Source organism: Xiphophorus maculatus, chromosome 2 (assembly GCF_002775205.1).
Source record: "Xiphophorus maculatus strain JP 163 A chromosome 2, X_maculatus-5.0-male, whole genome shotgun sequence".
Taxonomy (NCBI): Eukaryota; Metazoa; Chordata; class Actinopteri; order Cyprinodontiformes; family Poeciliidae; genus Xiphophorus; species Xiphophorus maculatus.
In genome coordinates, this window is record NC_036444.1 from 22,878,728 (window position 1) to 22,903,243 (window position 24,516).

General features: G+C 40.5%; 1 protein-coding gene across 1 annotated transcript; it reads left to right on the forward strand.

The window, feature by feature from the left end:
• The first annotated feature begins 1,100 nt into the window (after window positions 1–1,100).
• On the forward strand, window positions 1,101–24,516 carry snx33 (sorting nexin 33). Its single transcript, XM_005813798.2, has 2 exons — window positions 1,101–3,167; window positions 22,703–24,516. Exons 1-2 carry the CDS (start codon window positions 1,733–1,735, stop codon window positions 22,954–22,956), a joined length of 1,689 nt encoding a protein of 562 aa, XP_005813855.1. The 5' UTR covers window positions 1,101–1,732; the 3' UTR covers window positions 22,957–24,516.

A 24,516-nucleotide genomic window follows, 5' to 3' on the forward strand; every position in this document is an offset into this window, starting at 1 on the left:
AACCAAACTGAGAAAAACATTTAATCTACAAACACGCAGTAAATACCAACGTCTGGCAGTTACAACCGTCTCAGCGGTTATAAAGGCTCATCACAAAAAAAAAAAAAAATAATAATAATAAATAAATTATGAGAAAAAATACTACACCAAACATTACCCAAATAGCAATATGGCAATACCGCCCAAATACAAATACAGCAGTGACGGGTTAAGTAATTTAAATAAATCCAAAATCACACAGGCTCCAACAACAAAAATCTAACTTTTTTGGACACAGATCAAAGCTTAGTATAAGATTATCCAAATTACAAATACAAGTTACACAAAATACTACAAAAACTAATCTTAATATATTTACAGACCATTTTAAACCAGTTTTTTTTTTGATGGACTTATAACAGTTGCCTTTTATCATACCTGTGGATCACAGTTAGTGAGTTGTTTTAACGTTACACCAGCAAGAGCTCGTTCATTCTGAGCCGCGCATGCCCAGAACCAGAAAACCCCTTCTCCCTGTCAGACCCACAGTGGCACGAGAGCGCCCCCACTGGTAAGACGTTATATGTACACAACATATATATCCATATATGTGAGAGAAAAAAGAAGAAAAAAAGGAAGCAGAAGTTAAGACTAATTCAAAAATAGGGGGTGTATTATTATTATTATTATTATTATTATTATTATTATTATTATTATTATTATTATTATTATTATTATTTACTCAAGCATGTTTTACAGAGGTAATCATTTTGAAATCAGAACTCTGTACCCATGTATACATCAAACGTTTATAATAAGAATTTTTCCTTAATTTTCAATATCATTTTATAAGGAATTATTTACACTAAGTTTCTCCCCGATGTGAAAATCTGTGCCCTGTGTTGTACTCCGTTTCTCCTGCGGGGGGCGGTATCGATCCTGCTCCCCCTCCCTACCTACCCAGACCATAAAGGAGCTGCTGAAAACAGGCGAACTTGCCTCCAATTGTCCGAGCCTCACGTCACGGAAAGAGTTGAAGCGCTTTGAGGAACACACTCAAAGGATAACCTTAAAAAAGCGGACCTCGATGAATGCTGATAATCTCTAAAAGCGGAGTGTTCTCTTCCTTCTTCACAACTTTGCGGGCCTTCACTGAAGATGCGCAGGAACCTGTTTACGAGGAAAACGCAGGAAGTTTGAGTCTGAGGGAATCCGGTACGGGCTGAAAATGCACAAGGATACCATTACTCATCCGTCTGTTTTTGTCCGCGCCGGACCACTTTGTCCTGGAAATATGTTTGTCTCTGAAGGCTTTTAGGATCCTGGGTGAAGCTCAAGAGTGATAAATGAACATCACTTTCAGAAAGCGCAACTTAGAGAGGATTCTGCTGATCGACAGAGCTGTTGGAGGAGGACTCGGATGAAAACAGTTTTGGTTTCAATCATATTGTTTTTATGTTGACGCAGACACATATTGCTTGCATATTGTGGAGTTATAGTTTAAAGGTAGGCTGCAACTCGGTAAGAGGAGTGTCCTAAATGGGCTGATGATGTTTAATGTGATATAGACTTGACAACAAAATAGATGTTGTTTGAAACTAGGCTTTAGAAGATTATTTTAACTTTAGTCAAACTCTGCAGTATTACAGTAGGCGGTGGTCATATGTTTCCATGCAGTATAAAGTAGACGGTGCCAATCAAGGCATTATGTGCATGTAGAGGTTAAAGGTTTGGGAGCCACTTGTGTTTCAACATGTCAGTAAAAGGTGTTGCTATTTACACTTTTCTAAGTGAAAACAAGGAGGAGATCAACATCCAGGAGAATGAGGAAGTGGTTATATTTGACGAGAACTCTGTGGATGGTTGGGTCTTGGGGGAAAACAGCCGAGGGGAGCGGGGTCTCTTCCCTAAATCTTATGTGAACATCATTCGCCCTCGCTCCGACTCCAACGTGACTGACTGCTCCATAAGCCCGGCAGGCTCTTTAGGAAATGACTCCCCCCATCTACCATCTACACCAAATACATCAATTAATTCGGGACAGATTTATGACGAAGACTACTACGACGACTGGGATGACTGGGACGACAGATCCACAGTGGTGGATGATGCTGATCACAGTAACACTAGCACTACTGGAGCTAATGGACATATCTTTCAGGCCCCACCGTCAAATAATCCCAACGTGCATTACCGGAGCAAATCAGTCTCCGGACAAGACAGCATGGCCAGCGCCAGGAAGGGTAGCATGGTGGGCAGAAACTTGAACAGATTTTCCAGCTTTGTCCGCTCAGGGGTGGAAGCGTTTGTGCTTGGTGATGTCCCCATGATGGCAAAGATTGCAGAGTCGTATACCATTGAGATGGGTTCACTGGGACCTCAATGGAAGGCAAATCCAAGGCCATTCATCTGCTCTATTGAAGACCCAACCAAACAGACAAAGTTCAAAGGTATCAAGACCTACATATCGTACCGAGTGACGCCGAGCCACATAGGCCGGCCGGTTTACAGACGATACAAACACTTTGACTGGTTGTACAACCGTTTGTTGCACAAGTTCACTGTGATCTCTGTGCCTCACCTCCCTGAGAAGCAGGCCACTGGTCGGTTTGAGGAAGACTTCATCGAGAAGCGTAAGAGGCGACTGATACTGTGGATGAACCACATGACCAGCCACCCAGTCCTCTCGCAGTATGAAGGCTTTGAGCACTTTCTGATGTGTGCTGATGATAAGCAGTGGAAACTGGGTAAGAGGCGGGCAGAGAAGGACGAGATGGTGGGAGCCCATTTCATGCTGACCCTTCAGATCCCCAACGAGCACCAGGACCTTCAGGACGTCGAGGAGAGGGTCGACAACTTCAAGACCTTCGCCAAGAAAATGGACGACAGTGTGATGCAGCTCACGCACGTTGCCTCAGAGCTCGTGCGTAAGCACCTGGGCGGGTTCAGGAAGGAGTTCCAGCGACTTGGGAATGCCTTCCAGTCTATTAGCCAGGCTTTCACACTGGACCCACCCTACAGGTCAGATGCCCTCAACAACGCCATCTCCCACACTGGCCGCACCTATGAAAACATCGGAGAGATGTTTGCAGAGCAACCTAAGTATGACCTCTTCCAGATGTTGGATAAACTCTCGCTCTATCAAGGCCTGCTCGCCAACTTCCCGGACATTATTCATCTACAGAAAGGTAAAGAGTAGTTTCAACTTTCTGGAGAGTACTCCAGTGTTCTGGAGAAGTGATTACAGCAAGTAATGTGATTACAGTTAACTGACTCTTTCTTCAGCAACCCAAATGTTTTCTGTCCCCAAAGGTTTTCTGAACGTTATTTTAGGAATCATGTAGTTGGCTTGGTTCTTCCGGATGTTATGCTAATATATCAAACTTTCTACCCACAATGCTATTATGATATAGTAGGTCTTAATGACTCGAGCTTTCGAAAACCATTCATTTCATACCGGATTCCCCCAAAAGCAATTGCGATGTCTGCGAAAACCTAATTAGAAATGACAAATAGTTTTCATAATATATAAAGTAGCTGCCATTAGGAAGTCCTGGGTCAAAATCATTGTTTCAACCTGTTTGATGTGTTCTGTAGAAACCATAGTGCTTCAATTAGTTAATTTTAGTGATCAACAGAAAATAAACATGTCCATCTTCTAATATAAATAATAATCTAAGGATAGGCGAGCTTTCCGTGAATAATTTGTTGGAGTTACGTTCCAAAATAGAAATCTTCAAAAAGATGAATCAGCAAATACTGAACCTCTGATAGCCATGGGGTCGACTGTAGTGGTAAAATCAAACAAATCCACAGTCATCATTTAAAAACGGCTCATGAAGTACTGTCTAAAACCAGAGTGCCCATCCAGCAGCGGTTCTGGATGGGTGAGAGATTCCCCACCACCCCCATGCCAGTCCAGAAAACTCCCCTTGATGTGACTGATGTTCTGCAGAACCAGACACAGCTGTTGCAACACTCACAACACACAAAACGGAGTTCGGCAGTTTCCGGTGTGCTCCTTATTACTTTCTTCCCTTGCCCGACTTCACCGAGGTCCGCGGGAGCTGCTTTCTTGCTGTTATCCTTTCGAGAATGAAAGCTACACGGGTGGCTTTAGGATGTTGTGCTGGGCAGTGGCAATAAATGTGAGTCCAAACAGAAGACGGTTTAGGGCAGTACCAGAAAAAATATCAGAGTGTGCTCTGTCTGTCTCTTTGTCCTGTTTTCTCAACCTCTCTCTAGTCTCTGCTTGGTCTCTTCACATCTGGCTTACTCTTTTCATCTTCTCTCCTGCTGTCTCCTGCACACAGACGTTCACCTCAGCACTGTCTGACTGGGCACTTGCTCTGGTTTCAGTAAAAGCACGTAAATTTCCAGTAGACAGAGAGCCTTGAACTCCTCTAACAGTGAATTGCAGTACTTTGAACCTCTGCCAGGCCTAATCCCATTGTTAGAGGCAGCTCTCCTTTGAGCACAACCAAAGATCCTGATCTGAAGGGTTAAGAACATTGCCGTGTCATAGAATAAAGTCCCTCTAAGGGGTTTTTGTGTGAGAGGCAGATGTGGGGATGGCAGGCTGCAGCCACACAGCCTGTGGTACATCTCATGTATAGAATGATATAGCTCAGGTTTGATCAGTCTTAATATGTCGGATTTTCAGCTAAAGACGATACAAATACAATTAAGTTAAACAAAAACAACACAATTGTAGAATAGCAAAAGCTCCGGAGCAGATCTACCATCCTACCAAGGGGGTCTGGTGCCAATCTCCACCAGTCATCGGTCAAGAGGCGGGGTACTTCATGGGCGGATTGTCCGTCAAACACAGGGAAACGCGAGCTGCGTTTCTTTTATGAATGTGCGCAAGTCTTTGTCTATATTCTGCTAATGTTGACAAAACACAGTTTTGCAATTGTGGTGTTTCCATCAAATACGAAATGAAATTAAAAATCACACGTGAATAAACTTGTTCAAGCGGTGAGGTTAAAAACCATGGCAGCAATGGCAGTAAACAGCTACATGAGATGCATTCATAATTCAGCCACGGCGCTAGCGCTCATCATCTATGAGTACGGTGGCCGACAGGTGCAAATGCGCAGCAAAAGAGAAAACATGCAAACAAAAAAGAAGACACCCCCGAATGAAATGCAGCAAATAAAAAGAGAGACGCAAACACCCCCGAATGAAATGCAGCAAATAAAAAGAGAGACGCAAACACCCCCGAATGAAATGCAGCAAATAAAAAGAGAGACGCAAACACCCCCGAATGAAATGCAGCAAACAAAAAGTGTTGAAAACGGAAGTGCTCCAGACCACTAGGGGGAGTCAAAGAAAATAGTATTCATTTCTATGGGACCAGATGCAAGATTCTTCTTCTTCTTCTTCTTGGTATTTATTGGCGGTTGGCAACAAACTTACAGTAGCATTACCGCCACTTACCAGTATGGAGTGTGGTTCGAGATGGTCTATAAACTTTCACTTTCTACCTTTTCCCTCCATTAACTCCTGATTAAACATACCCCCACACATACACACCTGCTTATATTATCCAACTTGCTTATAGCTTTATATACCCCTCTTTGATATTCTTTACACATTCACACCCAACTTGCTCTACTCATATCCTATGAAATAGCTTTGTTTTTTTAAGATACCGAATAATTATTTGAATATGTCTACTCCCGAAATCTCTCCTCAAAAATTCTATTAAATTAAACCTTTCTTTAATACCTACACACTCTCTCAGCATGCATCTTCTCTCTTCTTCATACTTACAACACTCTAAAATAACATGCTCTATTGTTTCAGACTTCTCACAATAATCACACTTTCCAGATGCAAGATTCAGAGAGATACCTTTACTTTCTTTCAAATTTCTTTCTCTGAATCTTGCATCTGGTCCCATAGAAATGAATACTATTTTCTTTGACTCCCCCTAGTGGTCTGGAGCACTTCCGTTTTCAACACTTTTTGTTTGCTGCATTTCATTCGGGGGTGTTTGCGTCTCTCTTTTTATTTGCTGCATTTCATTCGGGGGTGTTTGCGTCTCTCTTTTATTTGCTGCATTTCATTCGGGGGTGTTTGCGTCTCTCTTTTTATTTGCTGCATTTCATTCGGGGGTGTTTGCGTCTCTCTTTTTGTTTGCTGCATTTCATTCGGGGGTGTCTTCTTTTTTGTTTGCATGTTTTCTCTTTTGCTGCGCATTTGCACCTGTCGGCCACCGTATATGAGCCATCAGAGGAGACGTTCAGGCGCTGAAACAAAACAAACTAATGTACAAGCAGCTTTTTCATAAAGATACGGGAGTTTGATTTAAGTAAATAATTCCTAAATATTGATGAAAAAGTACTTGTTTCACTATCAAATTATTTAACTTATAGGATATTTTTTCCCATGTTATAAGTAAAATAATCTGCCAGTGGAACCAGGACTTTTTCATCAATATTAAAGGAATTACTGACTTAGAACAAGCTCCTGTATCTTGCTGGAAAGTTACTTCTAGGTTAGTTAGAGTGTATATTTAAATGTAAGATAATTGCACTAGAAACGGGACAGAAATACCTGGTAAAATGTTAGGATCTTGCAGTGCTACTAAGTAAACACAATGCTGCCATACCACAAACAATATAAAAGTGGTGCAGACTTCCTCCATGGTAGTGAAACGAAATCAACTTGAAAGGAAGTTCTTCAAATGTTTTTATGATTCAACTCATGATGGCAAATGAAGCACTTCTTCCTTTTCCACTTCAAACCATAAGCACTCCTAATACAATAAAATTAATGGCTTAAACTCATTTCGACAGGTGAAGTCTGATGTTGGCAGCAACTCAACAGCCTGTTGCATGATGGCTATTGTTGTTGGGATCTTTTGTCTTGAGATTTTGTTACGTCCGCACTCTACTGCTCACCTTTTATCACCATTGTCTTTATTCGTCAATGCAGACATCATATCTCTTACATGTAGTTCAGTTGCTGCTCAGATGGCTGTTAAGCACAACTGCAACCCTGAAAGCAGCTTCTTTTTTTTCCAGTTTGAGAAGGAACACACTCTTGTAGCATGTGTTTCAACAAGTTAGCCAGACTTTTTGTAAGACGGTCAAGAGAACTGCCTGGTTTCCACACGTTACAAAAACAATGACCAGGCTGAATCTTATTCTGAAGGAAGGGATCTGCTACTTCCCAGCTGTGTGTCGGATGCGCAGCTCTAAAGAATCACATCAGCAAAACAAACCGTGCTCCTACGAGCTGCGATCTATGACTGTGTGAGAACGCCCAAGACAGGACGGCATTATCTTTTGTGCGGTCGCTCCAGATGTAATCGGAGCAGCCAGGATACGGTTTCAGGAACGTTTAGGCGGTTCTGTTATAGCACGTTATAGCACGTCACGTGTCAGGTTGAGTGAAAGATGACAGTGCGCTCCCTCGTTTCTGACTGCTCACTCGTAAATCCTGACAATGCTTGGTCCTCGTCTGAACGCACAATGCCTTGGCCAGATGTTTCTGCATTCCTGTCAGAGTCGGCCCGGTCCGGGGAATGTTTCCCTCTGACGGTGATTACTGCTGTTTTCACCACAGTTGCCTGTGACGAATTGAGAAAGGAGGTTAAATCACAGAGTGTTTGTTTTGCAAGGATGGAAACCTCCCCCTCCCCCAGAAATGCACTTATTTGTCTAAAAGTGAGCCAAACATTTGCAACACGTTGGTTACCCGTAAAGCTCCAAAAACACTGAGCGTGTGTGTGTGTGTGTGTGTGTGAAAACTAAAGAAGCAGTCACTCTTTTTAAGCTGGTGTTGTTTTGCCTTCAAAATTGCCTAGCTAATGAAGCTAACATTACTTTGCTATACTTGTGTAAATATCACACAGCAAAAAGGCATAACATTCTTGGTAATATAAACTTGAAAACTACAACTACAGTGGGCGCTTTTTCGATATTTTAACCATATGAATCAAAATCCAAATAACAATTGATGGCAATATCATAAATATAATAATGGATATGATATATATATATATCTAAAGCTGAATGTTTTTTGTGGTATTTTTACTTAAGGTTATCATTACTGTGAGAATCCGATGACTAACCTGACTATCGGCTCGATGTGTAGCAGCTTACAAAACGAGACAGTACTTGGTGTTCCCTGGGCAAGACGGGACGTGATTTTAACGTTATTTTGGAAAAAAACAACAAATTCCAGTTTCATTTCTGTTTGGTTTTCACACAAAAGGAAAGCTGTCTCTCGAAGAGGCTGTGATCAGTTTGTAGAAATCCAACTCAGGTTTTTATCAGTCTTAGTATTTTAGATCTTAAACAAGAAATTATCTAATGCATTCCAGATGATCGTCCAACCGGATTGGTTTATAAAAATCTGGGAAATTCAGGTGAAAGTAGATCTAGACGATATAGACTTAGAATTTTATCTTGATATTTTGTGGCGATAATGATAAAAATAATGATGATGATTTATTACGTTTTTAGCATTCACATTCCCACAAACGCAAACATTGTTCTAGCAAAAAGTTCCCTTTTTAAATTGGCTTCTTCAGGACGCCACATTGAAGAAGTGTGATTTATACCACTGAGCATATTTTCAAATTTACTGATATTTGTCGAATAAAAAGTGGAGAAAATTGTAAAAAAAAATAGCATGTTCAACAATGTCTGTTTTGCTTTTGAACATCAATGCCGATTTATCAAGACGGCGACAAATCAAAATTCTTCTCACGATAAGAAATTTTCACAATAAACAATAAACAAACGATAAACGGTACGATAAATGCCCACCACTTACAGTGAAGTATATCAGTGGTTGTTAAATGGGGCATTAAATGACCAAACAAGCACCAAAACTGCTATATATATATATATCTTACAAACTATATAAAAGTGACTGAAGTTCACAAACTGCTTTGAAGAATCTACATGTAGTCTAGGATACTCCACAATCAAGAGATTATGCTTAAAAGTAATGCATGTTTAAAAATATTGCTGGAAAAAAGAAATCTAGAAAGGGAAATCTGAAAAAGTGTCTGGAAACATAAAGGACCTTTGATACCACAACACAAAAATAATCTTATGTACAAAGATTTGATCAACCTGAAACAAAACGGGGGATAAATGAAGGAACGAAATTGAAACATGTAGACAGGAAATGTAGGTACATTTCAGGTTCTAATCCTGAATAACGTAATTCCCAATTAATTCCATGTAACAGATCATGTAGCTGTCTAAAATACAGACATTACCCTGTGGTTTAAAAGGAAAAGCAGCTGGAATGCTGTGGTGGTGCCGGGGTTGAGCACAACCCACATGAGGAGGCCTTAGTCCTCAACGTCGCAGGTTCAATTCCCGGCCTGCTGACCTTTGCTGCATGTCTTCCCTCTCTCTCTCGTACTACTGTCCTGTCTTAGCATTTTCAAATAAAGGCCATCAGAGCCAAAAAAAACTTTAAATAATAATAATAAAAAAACATCTTATAATTTCCACGATAGAAACGGAGAGACCTTATCTCCCTTGCCTTGATTCCTGCAGGCAAGGAGCCATTGTTTGCCTCCAAGTGACCCGTGTCCAGCCTTTGAAGCGGCGGCTCTTACGAGTTATCGAGTGCAATCATTGGGGTCAGACTGGCTGTCTTTTTGCACACTGGACATGTGACCTACTGTCCTGGGCAGTGAAAGCAGAAGCTCTTTATCAGACATCTGAACTCTTCCTGCTGCGACGAGCAGAAAAACGGACAAATTTAGCAACTCTGTTGGGAAACAGTTATATTTAACGCGGTTGGTGCAGTTTGGCTGCTGTGGATGCAAAAGGATTGAAAGAAAACGATAAAAAAACCTTGTTTTGTTCCGTTTTTATTCGTAGCGCTGCAGGGAAAGTCTGGCGAGGCGTTAAGCCGATGCATATTTAAAGACAGCAGTATTGAGTGCCAGGTTGCAGATGCTGTTACCACGGCGATGTGCCTCGTGACGACCTGTTAATGTACATGTCACTTCTGTAACTGTACATTCAGAATCTGCTGCTTTACAGTCTTAAAAATCTCTATCAGTTTGTGTGATACCAGCAAAGAGATTAAAGTATGTTGCCTTTTTAAAAAAAATATTTCTTTACATATTTGTTGAAACCGTCACTATGTTGTGACACTGTGGTATGAGACGGATGATCTGTGAAAAAAAAAAATTAACCTCAGTTCAGCCAGGAGGCAGGTCTTAGCGTCGTCAGTCATGTTTGTGTACTCTCTGCTTCGCTACTGCTTCTCCATCATCAGTATTTGTAGATGCTAAGGCTAGTTAGCATAGCCACTGATAATGGTTTTAGTGAAACTGTGAGTTGTTTGTCCACCATTAGTACGTTTAGTAGCACATACAGGAGCATGATTGACAGCACTGAGAGCCTCCTTCTGACTCTCATTGGTTGTCTTCTGCATTTTTGAAGACCACAATAGGAATCGCTGGAGGAACTTGATTTTTTTTTTTCACAGATTATGTCTCATGTTAGAAATGGTGACAGTTTTAACAAACATGTAAAAAAAACAACATTTTTTAGTAAAGGTTACATGCTGCAGCTTTATTGACAGTCTAATGATGCTGTCGGCCCAGTGCTTTTCTGCTTGTATCACATTTTGCTAAATAGTCTGACGCCACTGCTGGGTGGACTGACCTGAACAGTTCCTGTACGGAGCGGGCCTTCGCCCTACATGTAAAATAAAACCTGACTGAAATGCGTTGGCACATGGTGAAACAGGTTTGTCAACAGAACAGAGCGCTGACAGTTTCATTTGTTGTTCATGCTCTGATCAGAGTGCGGCTACATCGTACGTTTGTGTGATGTATTCAAAGCGTGGCCTTGGGGCCACTGGCAAATGTTAGGTGTAACACAAAGTGTTTGTCTGTCCAATAACCGTGCTTTTTGCATCCTCTTTAAATTCATAGTGAATAGTACGGAAGAGGATTAGGGCCACCGAAAAAAATTTAAAAAATCATTCTGACTTTAAAGTTCTGAGATTCTGAGATTAAAGTCAGAATTCTGACTTTAATCTCAGAATTCTGATTTTAATCTCAGAATTCTGACTTTAATCTCAGAATTCTGACTTTAATCTCAGAATTTTGACTATAATCTCAGAATTCTTTTTTTTTTTTCGGTGGCCCTAATCCTCTTCCGTAGAATAGGACCACCTGTGCCCGGTGACTTTTACTCGAAAGCGGACTTTGGTGAACCCAAATCTGCTTTTGGTTAGTTTATGAAACTACGAAAAATGCTTATTAGTAAAAAGCATCTTAAAAAGAAAAAGATTGACCCAAATTCTTTTTTCGAGAATGCTCTTATTCTTCCTAACTTTTCTTCTTCTTATTGTTTTTTTTCTCTCCATCAAACACAAAGATTTTTTAATCTGGATGCCTTTCTTCTAATAAGGCAAATTTGCCTGAAAAGTTTTAACTCTACATTTGTTTATACATTCATTACCTTCGAAACAAATCTACCTCATTACCTCTTGGTTTATTGATTTGGCAGCTAAGAAGAAAAACTTTATATGTTTTGTTCTTAAAATATGTATTTCTTCTTTCCCCCTTGAATATTTTAAAAATATCCAATTTCAACCAACGTGCCAAAAAATCTTGAAATCACAGCTGTACACTTCAAAAATACTAAATCTTACCAAGTATTTCGGTCTGGTCACTAGTGCAAAACTCTTAGTGCACTTGAAATAATACGAAAGTGACGTAAAATGTACTTTTTTTATCAAGATATAGGAGCTTGTTTTAAGGCAATAATTCCCCAACATTGATGAAAAAGAACTAATTACACTGGCAACCTCTTGTCACTTAACGACTTTGCTGCGTTTCCTTTACAAATGTGCGCAAAACTTTGTCGATATTCCACTAATGTAGAGAAAAAAACCCTGCACAATTTTGCGATTGCGGTGTTTCCATTAAATAGGAAACCCAATTAAAATCGCACGTTTGTTCTCACAACATGTCATTAAAAACATGTCACGCCCCATCCTCTAACCACTTCCTGTCGCCTTCTTCTATGTGACCACTTCTGCTTGTTGAGCATGTGACTTGTGTAAAATATGAAAAAAGTGTTTCCATTGCAGTTTTGTGAAATACGCCAATTTTCACAAAACTCATCCTAGTGCCAAAAGTTTTGGGGGTTTTTTAATCAAAAATTGAGTTTTTCTTGTCTTTTTTCGAAGTTGGCGTGTTTCCTTTAAGCAAATTTATTTTCAAACTCTCAAATTGCTCTATTCCATGGTCAATGGAAACAACTTCTGTCAACTTTTCAGACCAAAGTAGTTAAATATTTGTCTGATTTTGGTGTCAGGTCCTTTTAAAGATCGGCGAACGGCCAGACGACTGCAATCGGTTCACCCCCAGACAGTAACGGCCCTATGCAGATGACCTAATCAGCCTTTTACTGGCCAATAGTCATTTCTTCTTTACTACAACACACTCAAAATTATTTGTGGAAACTAAATGGTAGCATAACATGTTCTGCAGGTTTCTTGATAAGATGGAGTTTTGAATGCTTTAGAAAATAAGGGAATTACGTGATTTATAGATCATAGCACATATCCTTCATAGACACTGATCAGGATTTTGAGCTCAGTTTTTGATCACTAGCTTATTCGAAGATTTTATTGTCGCCATCTGGTAGGCTGAAGAAGTATTTCTGTGATCAATCAAAATCATTTTTGGAAGAGGGAACGTCACCCCAGGTGTGAAAGACAAGAGCAGGCAGTCACACAGGACGAGGTTTGAGACAAACTGAATGCAGATCTGTCACCGAAAACTGCCTTCAGCATCCTTTATAAGTGATGAATATCATCACCAGGGTTAGGACGGTGAGAATTGCGTGCAGCAAGTAGATCATCACTTTAAATGGGAGATTTCCAACCGACTGCCAACATTTTCAAAGCTAACACTGGGCAACTTTGCTGTAACATATATCAGCTTCCTGAAGCTTCTCTTGTGCTTCTTCACCTTTAATCTCCTCATTGACGCCAATAACTAAATGCGTCGTCATCATTCAGTGCCAACTTCCACAGCGAAGAGTGTTGTTTTAAAGATATTTAGCTTCCTATCAGATGACCGTCAATCAGACGCAAAGTCGGCGGATTACTGGTCACCGGCTGAGGGTTTTACGAAACACACAACAAAGTGCGCCAAAGAGCTTGAGGTTGATGTATTAAGTTTTGATCCATTTAAGGCATTGAGGAGGAAAACAAATCTGTCATTTAAATCATCTTTTACAACAATTATGCAATCTTCCAACGGAGTTTAGACTTCAGGTTTAACAAAACCCCAGAAACAAACAAGAATAAAACCCCGGATTACTTGCTAGCTAAAGCCGTCGTCATAGAAACGCCATCATATTGGTTGTGGTCACCATCGAGACTGTCCCCTCAGGACATTGAGTAATTTTTTTTTCTGTTAAGATGGATAGACGGAAAGATATTACTCCGATTGACCAAAGATAATTTATCACAGGAACATTTGCAACTCCTTTAATTATCTCTGGCGGCCATTGCAACGCTACATAACTTTACAGACAGGAACATCTGCTCTATAACAAAAGAGTTGATGTAATGGCAGACAATGTTTTCCTCGGAGGGAATTTGAGGACATCTGAGCTCACAGATCTCTACGAAACAGCGTAGAAATGAGTTTGAGTGTTGAGAGCTCTTTTGTTTGATGTGTGATGACATCAGACAATTGATTTTTTGGGGGGATATATTTGAAAAGTTTGAAAAGCAGACCGAAAATAAAACAAACAAACAAAACAAAATCCCCAGGAGCAACTTGGAAATCCAAAATGTGCTTGAGCAACGTTTGATCTCCCTGCGAAACGAATCCCTTTGGCAGTGAGGAAACGTTGGGATAAACACAAGGGTTGTTAGCAATAATGAATTATAATGAATTTGTGAAGCATATCTGAGCGTATCCCTCCTGGTAAATATCACGATGGCGCTGATGTCTGGCACGTGAGGACGGATTAATCCTGTATAGCGTGTGTGTAAACTCAAAGTATACGAAGAAAAAAAAAACCCTTTAACATCTGTTGAACATCTCTGCTCATGACTTTAATCAAAAAGTTAGATATGAGCTCCGCAGCTTTTTTGGGTGCTTGTCATGTATCTCTGAAGCTCTGGCCACGGTCAACAACATTGAGCAGGTAAAGTCGCTTAAAGTCCGCAGGAATGTGGCAAGTCAGACTCGATACTTCTGGTCACGTGAAAGCTCCTGCTTTCCGTCACAACCGGAAGGTGTTTGTTTTTGTCCATACTGTCTCACTGTTTGTAGCAGAAATAGCTCTGAAACTGCAGCTCTGCTTTATATGTTTATGTCCTTAGCAGCTAAACGATACAACTTTTAGCTTAGTCAGCAGAGTTTTGTGTTTCCTCCCTCGCCCCCCATCCAAAGGCTTTTAAGGCCTGCTTTATACTCTGGCAGAGATTGTCGAGTCCTTTTGACCCCAAAGCGCATTCTTGAAGCCTCTTGTTTCTTTCTCCCTCTTCTTTTCCGTTCTTAAGCTTTCCTCTTTCGCTTAATCTCTTTTGCATATGATGATCCATGCATTTCTTGGCTTTTTTTCTCTTCTCTATTATCTGCTGATCTCCTTACCTCTCACAAAATGTTTCAAAGTTCAAGTTACTGACTAAGGCTATATATTGTAACAACCTACATTTATTTATGATGTACTGTTAAGATACAGTCCGTCTACATCTTAAGGTCGTTTTATTTCTCATGAAAGAAAAAAAAAGCAACCTGTAAATCAGATAGATCAGTCATAAGCTGCTGAATAAACTTTGCTTGCTTAGGCACGTTTTGTACTGGCAGCTTTTCATACTGAATAAGTTCAGTGAACTTTATTCAGGCATACTCTGGGTGGATTCAGACCAGTTCTGTTTGGTCCAATTTAATCAAACTCTAGTTCCTTTGCCTAGAATATTTGGTTTGTTTGTGGAGGTGTGACTGTGTAATCAAACTCTTGAAAATGCTGGTCCACCTACATACCTCGGTCTCGGTCTGCTTTTAGACCGGAAACCGCTCCAAAAGCAGGAAGCGGATCATAGCACAAGGCAGTTTAGGTAAATGCAACCGAAACAAACGTGCGAGTCTAGCGCTTAAGAAATGGTTTGGGGTCTTTTACCAATGACAAAAGAGAAATCCCATAATTGCTAAAATCATTGGATTGTGATCTAATGACTGAGGCAGCGATATAACCGCTGAGGCAGCCGCTATAACATAGTATATTCATCGTCATGTTCAGGAAATCAGATTTGATTGTTGGTGAGATGGTGCGTTATCCTACTGGAAGTAGCCTCTAGAAGATGGGTACAATCTGGTCTTGAAAGATGGACATTTGTTGGTCAGCACCAGTACTCAATCCCAATAGAAAACAAATGTTTCTATAGCTTATACAATTTCCTTCTAAGAGTTGTAGTAGATGCTGATTGCTGTAGGCAAGAGGAATCTCCAGTAGTAGCAATCTGAATTACAGTGAATCTGAAGAAGTCTCTGATTGAAGATGTTGTATAATCTCCAGAGATGGCTAAGCCTGTGTGAACTGCAGTCGACGTTTCCCGATTGGCCCCTGGTCAAACCTGCTGTGGCGGATAGGCCACAGCAGGTTTCGTCTGCTGTGGCCTATCCACTTCAAGGTTTGACGATGCGTTGTGTTTTCTGAGACTGATGTTGTTGCTTGTAAAAATCTCATAGTTTCCACAGTGGCTGAAACGACTTTACCAGTCCATTGGGCACTAACCACCTTACCACGTCCAAAGTTAGCTAAACCAAATCTCCGTCCCATTCTGGTGCTCGGTTTGAGCTTCAGAAGGTTGTCTTCAATAAATGCGTGGAGTTGCTGTACCTGACTTGCCATTTTTCTTTTTACTGCCAATTGAACCAGTGTACCCAATAAAGTGGTCTGCTAAATTTAGCCTCCTGGGTTACCAAGTGGAACTCTAACTGCTAATTAAAGATATACACGGTACCATTACACAAAGCTGTGGCCTGACAGTTCTTTGTGTGCCACGGGACTTAGACGGACATGTAATATTGTTGCAAACTTTGAAAGCCTTTGAAGCAACTTATCGGAGTTCGTGTGAAAGCTGGGAATGTTTGGAGAGTGTGGCTGGCATAAACCTCAGACTAACAGTCAAGAGGAAAACACATTCTTCTGAGCGAAAAGCTGCACCATGCTGGAGGATGCAAAACAAAGCTAACTAGCTTTTTAAACAAACACCCTTTTAGAAAATATTAAACTGCAGCTTGATATGTCTTATGGCTGGGAATCTGCTGATGTGTTGCTCTATATTCAGTTAATACTTGAGGCTTTTCTTTGGCGCCTTTTACTCCAGATTAAGATCACCCCATGGTCGCCAGGACCTCAATTTGAATGTAGCTGAATTTCAGAAAATCTGGAAGACTTGCTTTCCCAGCCTGATATTAAGATGCTCACCAGGATGTTTCTTAGCTGCCTGTGGAATCTCCCACATGTATGGGAGGTATCTGCATCTCCTCCATTAGTTTCATCCTTCCTTTGGACAAGCGAACACAATCAGGACTTTTATCTGTCGATCTGCAGCACGGTTTTCAAGATCTTGCTGGGACATTAGTCTTTTAATCCTGGAATTGTTTTTCAGGTGATAGAAGGCTGATTTTGTAATGGTTTTTATGTGACCCTGAAGGTTCAGTTCTGATTTCGGGCCTAATCATTAGCTTCCAGCTGTAAAAGCTGAAGCTGTGTGCTAACCTCTTTAGGTCCAAAGAAGTTGCTACATTTTTATGAATATCATTTCTCAACTGCAGTTAAAAAAAAATCTTTATGTCTTCAAGTTATTTCACTCATAAACCATTATTAAAAACTGTGTTTAAATACTTTAAGGAATACATCCAATGCCTAGATGCCCAGATCATTCGAAATACCAGAGTTAGCTTAAGCTAGCTTGAAGCCTGTTCCAATAGTTACCTTGTCAACAGGGAAGTTTCTGGTCATGTTTGCTCATAATTAGCTGTTATTTAGACATGTATGATAGCATTTCCTCTTTCTTTATAGAACAAATATGCATTTCAAATATTTTCCCCTTATACATAGCTAATAGCAGGGGATTATTAGCTGTGTACTTTTTTTTTCACAATTTCATGCTACTTTGAACAAAAAGTGAAATGGAAGGGAAAGGGAAATTCGTTATGATATTCAAAATGCAACAAAATTTTGATTTTATTTTTTTTTAGCACACAACACATTGTTAATGACTTCTGAACAGTAAAACACATGAGTTGTGTGATGGCCAGGCGAACGCTCCAAGACCTAAAAGTTTATGATCAACTTTAGTATCAGGAAATAGTTATGATTTCTAAATCCCATTAAGAACAATCCTATGTGTATATTTCAGAAGCATATAATGTTAATAATACTGAATTAACTATTGTCTGTGATTATTATTATTATTAAGTTATGTGTCATGACGTTAACTCCCCAGTCAATGGTGACGTACAGATCAGCCACCGCTGACTACCACGCACGTTTTAGATGTTTCCCAGAATGACCACAACACCTGGCTCAGTTTGATGAGTAAATAACAGGCTTCTGCAAGCTGCTGAGGGAATCCATTGTTTTGAATCGGGGGCGGGGAAACGCATCCAAAGCCTGCAGATTAGCGTGCGATCAGAAGAAAACCCCACGATCTCTAAAAGCAGACCATTTCATTCTGAAATAAATATGTGCCTTTCTGTTTTGTCTCGCTTTATTTGCCTTACTTGCAAAACAGCAAAGAACAACATGTTATCAGTTCCCAGCAGTGCTCGACACGGACGTCAGCCTTCGCGCTCACATACACGGACGCACTCAGAGCTCTTTACTTTTACTGGTCGGGAGTGTTTTTTGTGGCAGCAAGCCTCATTTATACTCCCTTTCAAATGTTTACTTGTGTGTCCAATGAGAATAACAGTCACTAATCTTACTGAGGCACGTTAGGCCTTTCGATGTTTGAAGTGTACGAGGCCTATTCCCAGATTGGTTTATTTTATATACGCTCATGAGTCACTCTGGCTGCGCAAAATCCAAATGGCTTCCCCCCCGACCCCCCGCCCCCGCCCCTCAAATGGTCTACGCTTTTATTGTTGTTTTTCTTTTTTGTAACTTATATATTAACGCTGTAGAAAATATTCCTTATTAAAAGTCTGTTTCAGTCAACTGGTTCATACATCACTAAATATAATCTCAAGAGAACATACCATGTCGTCATTCTTCGGGTATTTCCCTCCCCCCTCGGCTTCTGGGAACTAAAAGTGTTGCGCAATTTCAAAATGTAATTTGAAAATGGTAGCAGCATGGCGATCCACCGGAGCTGTAGCTTTGTTTTCCTGCGTTCGCCAACTTTAATTTCTCTATTTAGTCCACAAACCACATTTGATTTTTTTTTTTTTAAAGAAAACCTAAAGGCTACTACTTTATGCACTGATTCGTGTTGGTCCACCACATAAAAGCTTCACAAAACACACCAACGTCGTCATGTGACAAAGCGTGAAAAGGTTTAAGGCATATAAATACTTTCGCAAGGCGCTGTATATGCAGCTCACTCTTGGCTAGAGAGGAGCTGTTTGTTCTTTTTTTTTCGTTTAGTTTTTTGGCTGTTAAGATTTAAAATACACACATCAGGAAAGAGGGATTTTTATAAACTGGGACAGGAAATCAAATAAAACAGAGCTAAAATAGACACAATTGACCTGAAAGTGGATTTGTAAGGAATCTGCTGTCTGAGGAGAAAAATAAAGACTCAATTGGAAATCAGCCACTGGGGGAATCGGTGGGGAAAAGAACGTTGTTGGCACCAACGCTTGCGTACAAGTGGACCGCAATCTCAGTCTGGATTGTAAACAAATAAGAGGAATTTAAAGGGACGTTTCATTGCCAGATTTTGGTTTTGGGACAAAAGGATAAAAAGACACATGGACTTACGGAGCGCTTCCTGTAGCTGCTCTGCTGTGACCTCTGGCCCAGAGAGGACTGTGGGAATCTCGGAAGTCGGTCAGCCATAGAACTGTGATCCTACATAATCCCAACTATTTTCCTCCCCTCAGCTCCTCTAACACACTGGAACGTCTTTCTTAGTTATCCAAGATTTTTCAGCTTGGTTCTGCTCAGGTCGCATCATTAGCTGTAAGATAAAGCTCCAAAAAATATGGAGGCTTGATCAGTATTGTCAGGTACGCAACAGACGTTTTTACTGCTGGCTTCAATAGCAAGACCCTTGATGAAATCTCAAAACGTTCAATCATTGATCATTAGCAGCAGTATTACACACTTTTTTTTCCCTACTGCACAGATTTGCTATGAAATGATCTCAGAACGTGAAGGGTTAGTGCTTGTTGATGATCTGGAAAGGGACACACAGACTATAGAATCAGCTACTCGGCCCAATTCGCCCAGAGCCAGGACGCGAGTCATGCCGACAATCGGATCAATTGACTTTGTTTTCCGTAACTTGGATAATAGATCACACAAGTTTTCTTCTTTAAATGCTTGTGTCTGCAATCCATGTGGGTTACAATTAATCATATCCAGTCCTGCAGTCACCAAATGTCACCTACAAATTATTCTGGTCTGGGGCTTCGGGTGGCGCAGCGTTTAGAGCTGTGCAGAGGCTACAAACCTTAACGCATTCGCCCTCGGTTCCTTTGCCGCTTTTCTCTCCCTTTTTCCTGTCCGATTACTATCAAATAAAGCCCACTAGTTCTTAAAATGAAAAAAAAACAAAAAACATTTCTCTTCAATCACTGTCGGCCAAACAGACCATAGACATAAAACAAAAGCAAATCTGCTAAATGAACTACACCTAAAATGTGTCGTCAACAGGACAGTGAAGAAGATGTTCCTAAACAACTTTCATCCTTAATTAATTAGAAACAGATTTGTTAGTTAATTTTATTTGTTAGCTAATTAATTAAGAATTGTTTGCTAATTTGCTAGCTAACATTGTTTAGCTAGTTAGTTTGTCAAGAGTTCTTAGCTAATTAATTCGGAATAGATTTGTGTATTTTCTTACTACATGTTCTCCATAGCATGGTTAGTGGTTAACTTTTAGATGTATCTCTGCTTCAACACACTTGAGTCAAATAAGGATCTAAATAGCAGGACTCTGGAGAATTTCACCGCATACTTAGGAGGTAATTCAGTCATCTGATTCAGAAGTGCTGGACCAGAAACAAGTCGAAAGGTTGCTGGACTCCGGCCCACAAGGTCTGGATTTGAAGACTCCAGATGTTAGACCCTTTCAGGTTGTGGTTGCTAGGTCCAGATCGAAACCAGATTAGCCAGAATTTGCTTTCTATTCTCATCAGCTCTGGAGCAAACTCCCTGAAAACCTTTTGGCTCCTTTAAATCAGGACTAAAAATATTGCCTTGGATCAAAGAATCCCACTCGTAATTTCTTAATGTTTTTCCTATTCCTGGAGGTAAAAATTGAACTGAGATTGGTCACGGTTTGTTTTATCTTGCACAAAGCACTTTGGATTACCTTGTCGTATTAAATAATGCTGTAAAACTATGCAAATTTTATCAGTGTGTACTGATAAAACCTGCCAAATCCCCTTGTGCTCTCCATCTCATCTTCCACCGGTGGATTGCTAATATCTTGGCAAATCCATAAATCTTTCACACGTTGATCTGTGCAGCAGCTTGTCTGATTGGACAAGATAAACAAATCAACCTACTTTTTACTCCCCTTGATTGGGGAGTAGTTGTTAATTGGACAATAAGAAGCTGATAACCTTTTCTAGAAAAAAAAGAAGTTTGTTTTGCTATTTGAAGTCAAAGATTGTGAGATTTTAACTCAAGTTTTGCTGAAAGGACGCCGACGTGTTACCATCAAGCAGAAACTATCTTCCTCAGACGACATTTAGCTTCAGGGGGAGACCACATCAGGTCATCTTTCTCGCATCATTCTCTCTTTTTTGTTTTCTTTCCAGTGAGGAGTGCTTTTCCTTTATGTTCCCCAGACGTGCTCTCTGCTAAAACTCATTCTCGTCTCATGTGAAAGGCAGAACACACAAATGTAGGTCAGCGCCACAGACTGCAGTCCACACACACACACACACACACACACACACACACACACACACACACACACACACACACACACACACACACACACACACACAAACACACACATCTCCTCCTCCTCTACTGGAACGGGCTGCGAGTGCTGTTCATGCTTTCCCACACTTGTGCCAGGCATTCCACACAAAATGTAGCGTTGCATGACTTCACAGATTCGGCTTACGGATGCGAGAGCGACTGGATCGTTTTGAGACGCCTCCTTCCCCCCGGCTCCCGAGTTTATCCAGACCAGACCGCCTCTTCTACCTCCGTAGAGGCCGATTGATTTAAATTCGAAAGTGTGTTCCCAAATCAGATTACGCGCAACTAGGACAGACTCGCTAATCTGTAAAGCGTCATGGCGACGTGCCACTGGGCTGCCGTGTTCTGCTCAAGGAAAGTGACTTCATGGCAGTGCGGGTGGATGTGGTTTGAACTTGTCCTCATTCCACTGAAACAAGATGTTTGGAATGCAGTAAAACTTGACGAGACGGTGTGCTTCCTGTTTTACCTACAGAAGTGTGGAGGGTTACAGTGTTTGTCTACATCCGTACAGCTACAGCACTTGCTCTACCACTGAGCCATGTCGCCCCACGTAGGCGGTTTTTATTGATTCATAAATTTTCAGCTGCAGCACAAAGTCAGCCTGGTAAAAGCCAGCCCATTGTTCTACGCTTCGCTTCGTCTAGAGCAGGGGCGTCAAACTCATTTTCATCGTGGGCCGAATAAAATATCAATAAGAAGCTGTTTGATTCAGGGTTCAATGAGTGTTTCTCACAATGAAAACGATCAGCCCAGAAAGGATTTCGCAATTGTTTTTGTGGGGGGGGGGTTTTTGCAATCAAAATCACAGATTTTGTGGTGCTAATTTAGAAATGTTTGTGAGGAATTTTATTTGCGCTAATGTGTGATATCAAATGTGACTTTTTATTAACATCAAGTAAGGCTGAGGCGGCAGTCCAAAAAAATTGGCCAACTGACCAATTTTTGAGAAAATCTGCCTTCTTTTTTATGGCCAATTTTGAGAAAGATTTGCAGTAAAATCAGAAAAAAATTTGAATTTTGCATGAATTTTTGCAGATTTGTGAAAAACTGGAGGGACTTATTGACATAATTTGGAGTCTAGAGGGCCAAATTAAAAGCTAAGGCAGTCCAGATTTGGACCCCGGGCCTTGAGTTTGACACATGTGGTCCAGAGGGTCTGGACTCCAGAACTGATATACTACACTGGTATACTTTAGGGGCGACTTTAGGGATGACTTGTCTTGCTTCCAAACTTGTCTTGGAAGCAAGACAGGTTTCCAAGACAAGCTGAAGAGCTTGGCAACTTGATGGGTTGAACATCGTCAGGGGACTTCCTCAACCCTAAGTTGTTCAACCTGTTTACATGTCAACACCAGGATGATCAAATGCAAATGCTTTGCTGCGTCTTGTTAGCCTGTGTAGCTGAAGCCACAGTTCTCAATTGTTTAAATGGACATTTAAAAAACATTCTTAGAAGAATATGCTCATGAAAAATGTTGTGAAGTAAAATCATCTTAATTCTACTGAACTGACTTGAAAAAGCTCCGCTTGCTAACGTGAAAATGTAATGTTGTGTTTCCCGTGTCTCGATGAAGGCGCCTTCGCCAAGGTGAAGGAGAGCCAGCGGATGAGCGACGAGGGGAAGATGGACCAGGACGAAGCGGACGGGATAAGGAAACGCTGCCGGACTGTGGGCTTCGCCCTCCAAGCAGAAATGAGCCACTTCCATCAGCAGCGAGAGGTGGACTTCAAAGACATGATGCAAGCCTACCTCAGGGAGCAGATAGCCTTTTACCAGCGTGTTGGCCAGCAACTGGAGCGCACCCTGCGCATGTACGACACCCTTTGAACGCTCCAGACTCACTCCACATGCCAAAACTTCAAGAAGCAAAGAATGAATTTTGACTCTTTTTTTTTTTTTTTTTTATATATGTCAGGGTGCTTGGTATAGACGGAAAAGAAGACCCGGTAGTTACTGAAGCGATGCACAAAGCCAGTCATTAATTCACTCTGATGGATTCAAAGAAACGTCTTTAAAAAGACCTACTGTATCTTTTATATCTAAAGTACACTTCAAATAGGCAAAGTCAGTATATTTTATAGAATTTAAGTTGTTTATGACAATGAAAATTAAAAGTACAGGTTAGACATCGTACACATTCAAAGTGGGGATACACATAAATAAAGCCATAAAGCGAGTGCTGTGCTTTTTTCTTCTTCTTCTCTTAAAGGGATCCATGAATAGTTGTATCAATAGACTTTTATTTCACAAGGAAAAACAATACAGTAAAAAGTTGTAGAGTATAGTTTTTTACATCTGCTTAGTTCTTACAAATTTAAATAAAATATTGCACCGCAATAAATTACATTACACCGCTAGCTCTGAACAGTAATTTTTGTGCTAGAAATAACGTTGGGTTCTGTTTCACCTTGAACTGAAGCGCGATTAAATAGAAGACAATGGAGAAATGACAAGAGGAAATGAGGAGGAGCAAACAGAGGAAGAGGCGAGATTTGGTCGAAAATGATTGTGTTTGCTGACAGTGTCTGATTTTGCGTTGGCTTTTGCTCCTCTGCCAGGTATACCGCATGTTAAAAATGGCGACCTCCGTATATAGAAAATATAATAAAGATGTACAATTTTTTGAAGTAGTTATGAGTTTCTATGTGTTACAAACAACAACTTTTAGGTTAATTAAAAAATCATAACATATTTTTCTAGCTAAAATGCTCCAAGCTAGTCGTGGATCCCTTTAAAACAATCATGGTGACTTCTTCAGGTTGTATCTTAAAATTATTTTAAACCAAAAAGATGAACAGCATGTTTTTTTTTTTACATCGGCAGTTAAATGATCTAGATTTTTTGATTTTTTTTTTCTGCTCAGTAATGAGGAATGTTACATTAACTTTGCTGAGAGCACATCCTGCTCAGGTCTTGGCTGCTTTAACTTTTCATGTCAGCTGTTGCAAAATCACAAACGTCTCCGTGCGTTGAGACTACTACAGTCGATTTTAAGTAGTGATCTTTCAGTTTGTGCCTTTGGGGAAACTTTGCTTTTTTTAAAAAATATTTTGTAAGTTTACCATTTTCTTCTTGTGTACCGCAGGGGGGAATTGTTGGTATGAGCTTAGTGTGTCAGGACAAGTTTGCACATGTCTTTTTCATGGTCATAGTCGTGGGTTTGTTTTACGTTGTGTGGCTGAAGTCTTAAGATGAGTCAAAAGCTGTGCTTAACTCCCTGCTACATAGCGGAGAAAAACAAATGTATAACTACAGTATATGTAGCAGCAATTTGAAATGATGTCATGGAAACAGTGTAGCGAGCGAAAGGGACACACACTGTCTTATGTGCTGGATGAAAGGAATGGTAGCGCTCTCATGTCTGTACAATAAAGAGATATTACTATA

Bases quoted from the DNA above. Each gene is read 5' to 3' on its own strand.
- snx33 (XM_005813798.2), top strand. From the start codon at position 1,733: ATGTCAGTAAAAGGTGTTGCTATTTACACTTTTCTAAGTGAAAACAAG. The intron at 3,168-22,702 runs GTAAAGAGTAGT...GTCTCGATGAAG, and splicing joins CATTATTCATCTACAGAAAG to GCGCCTTCGCCAAGGTGAAG.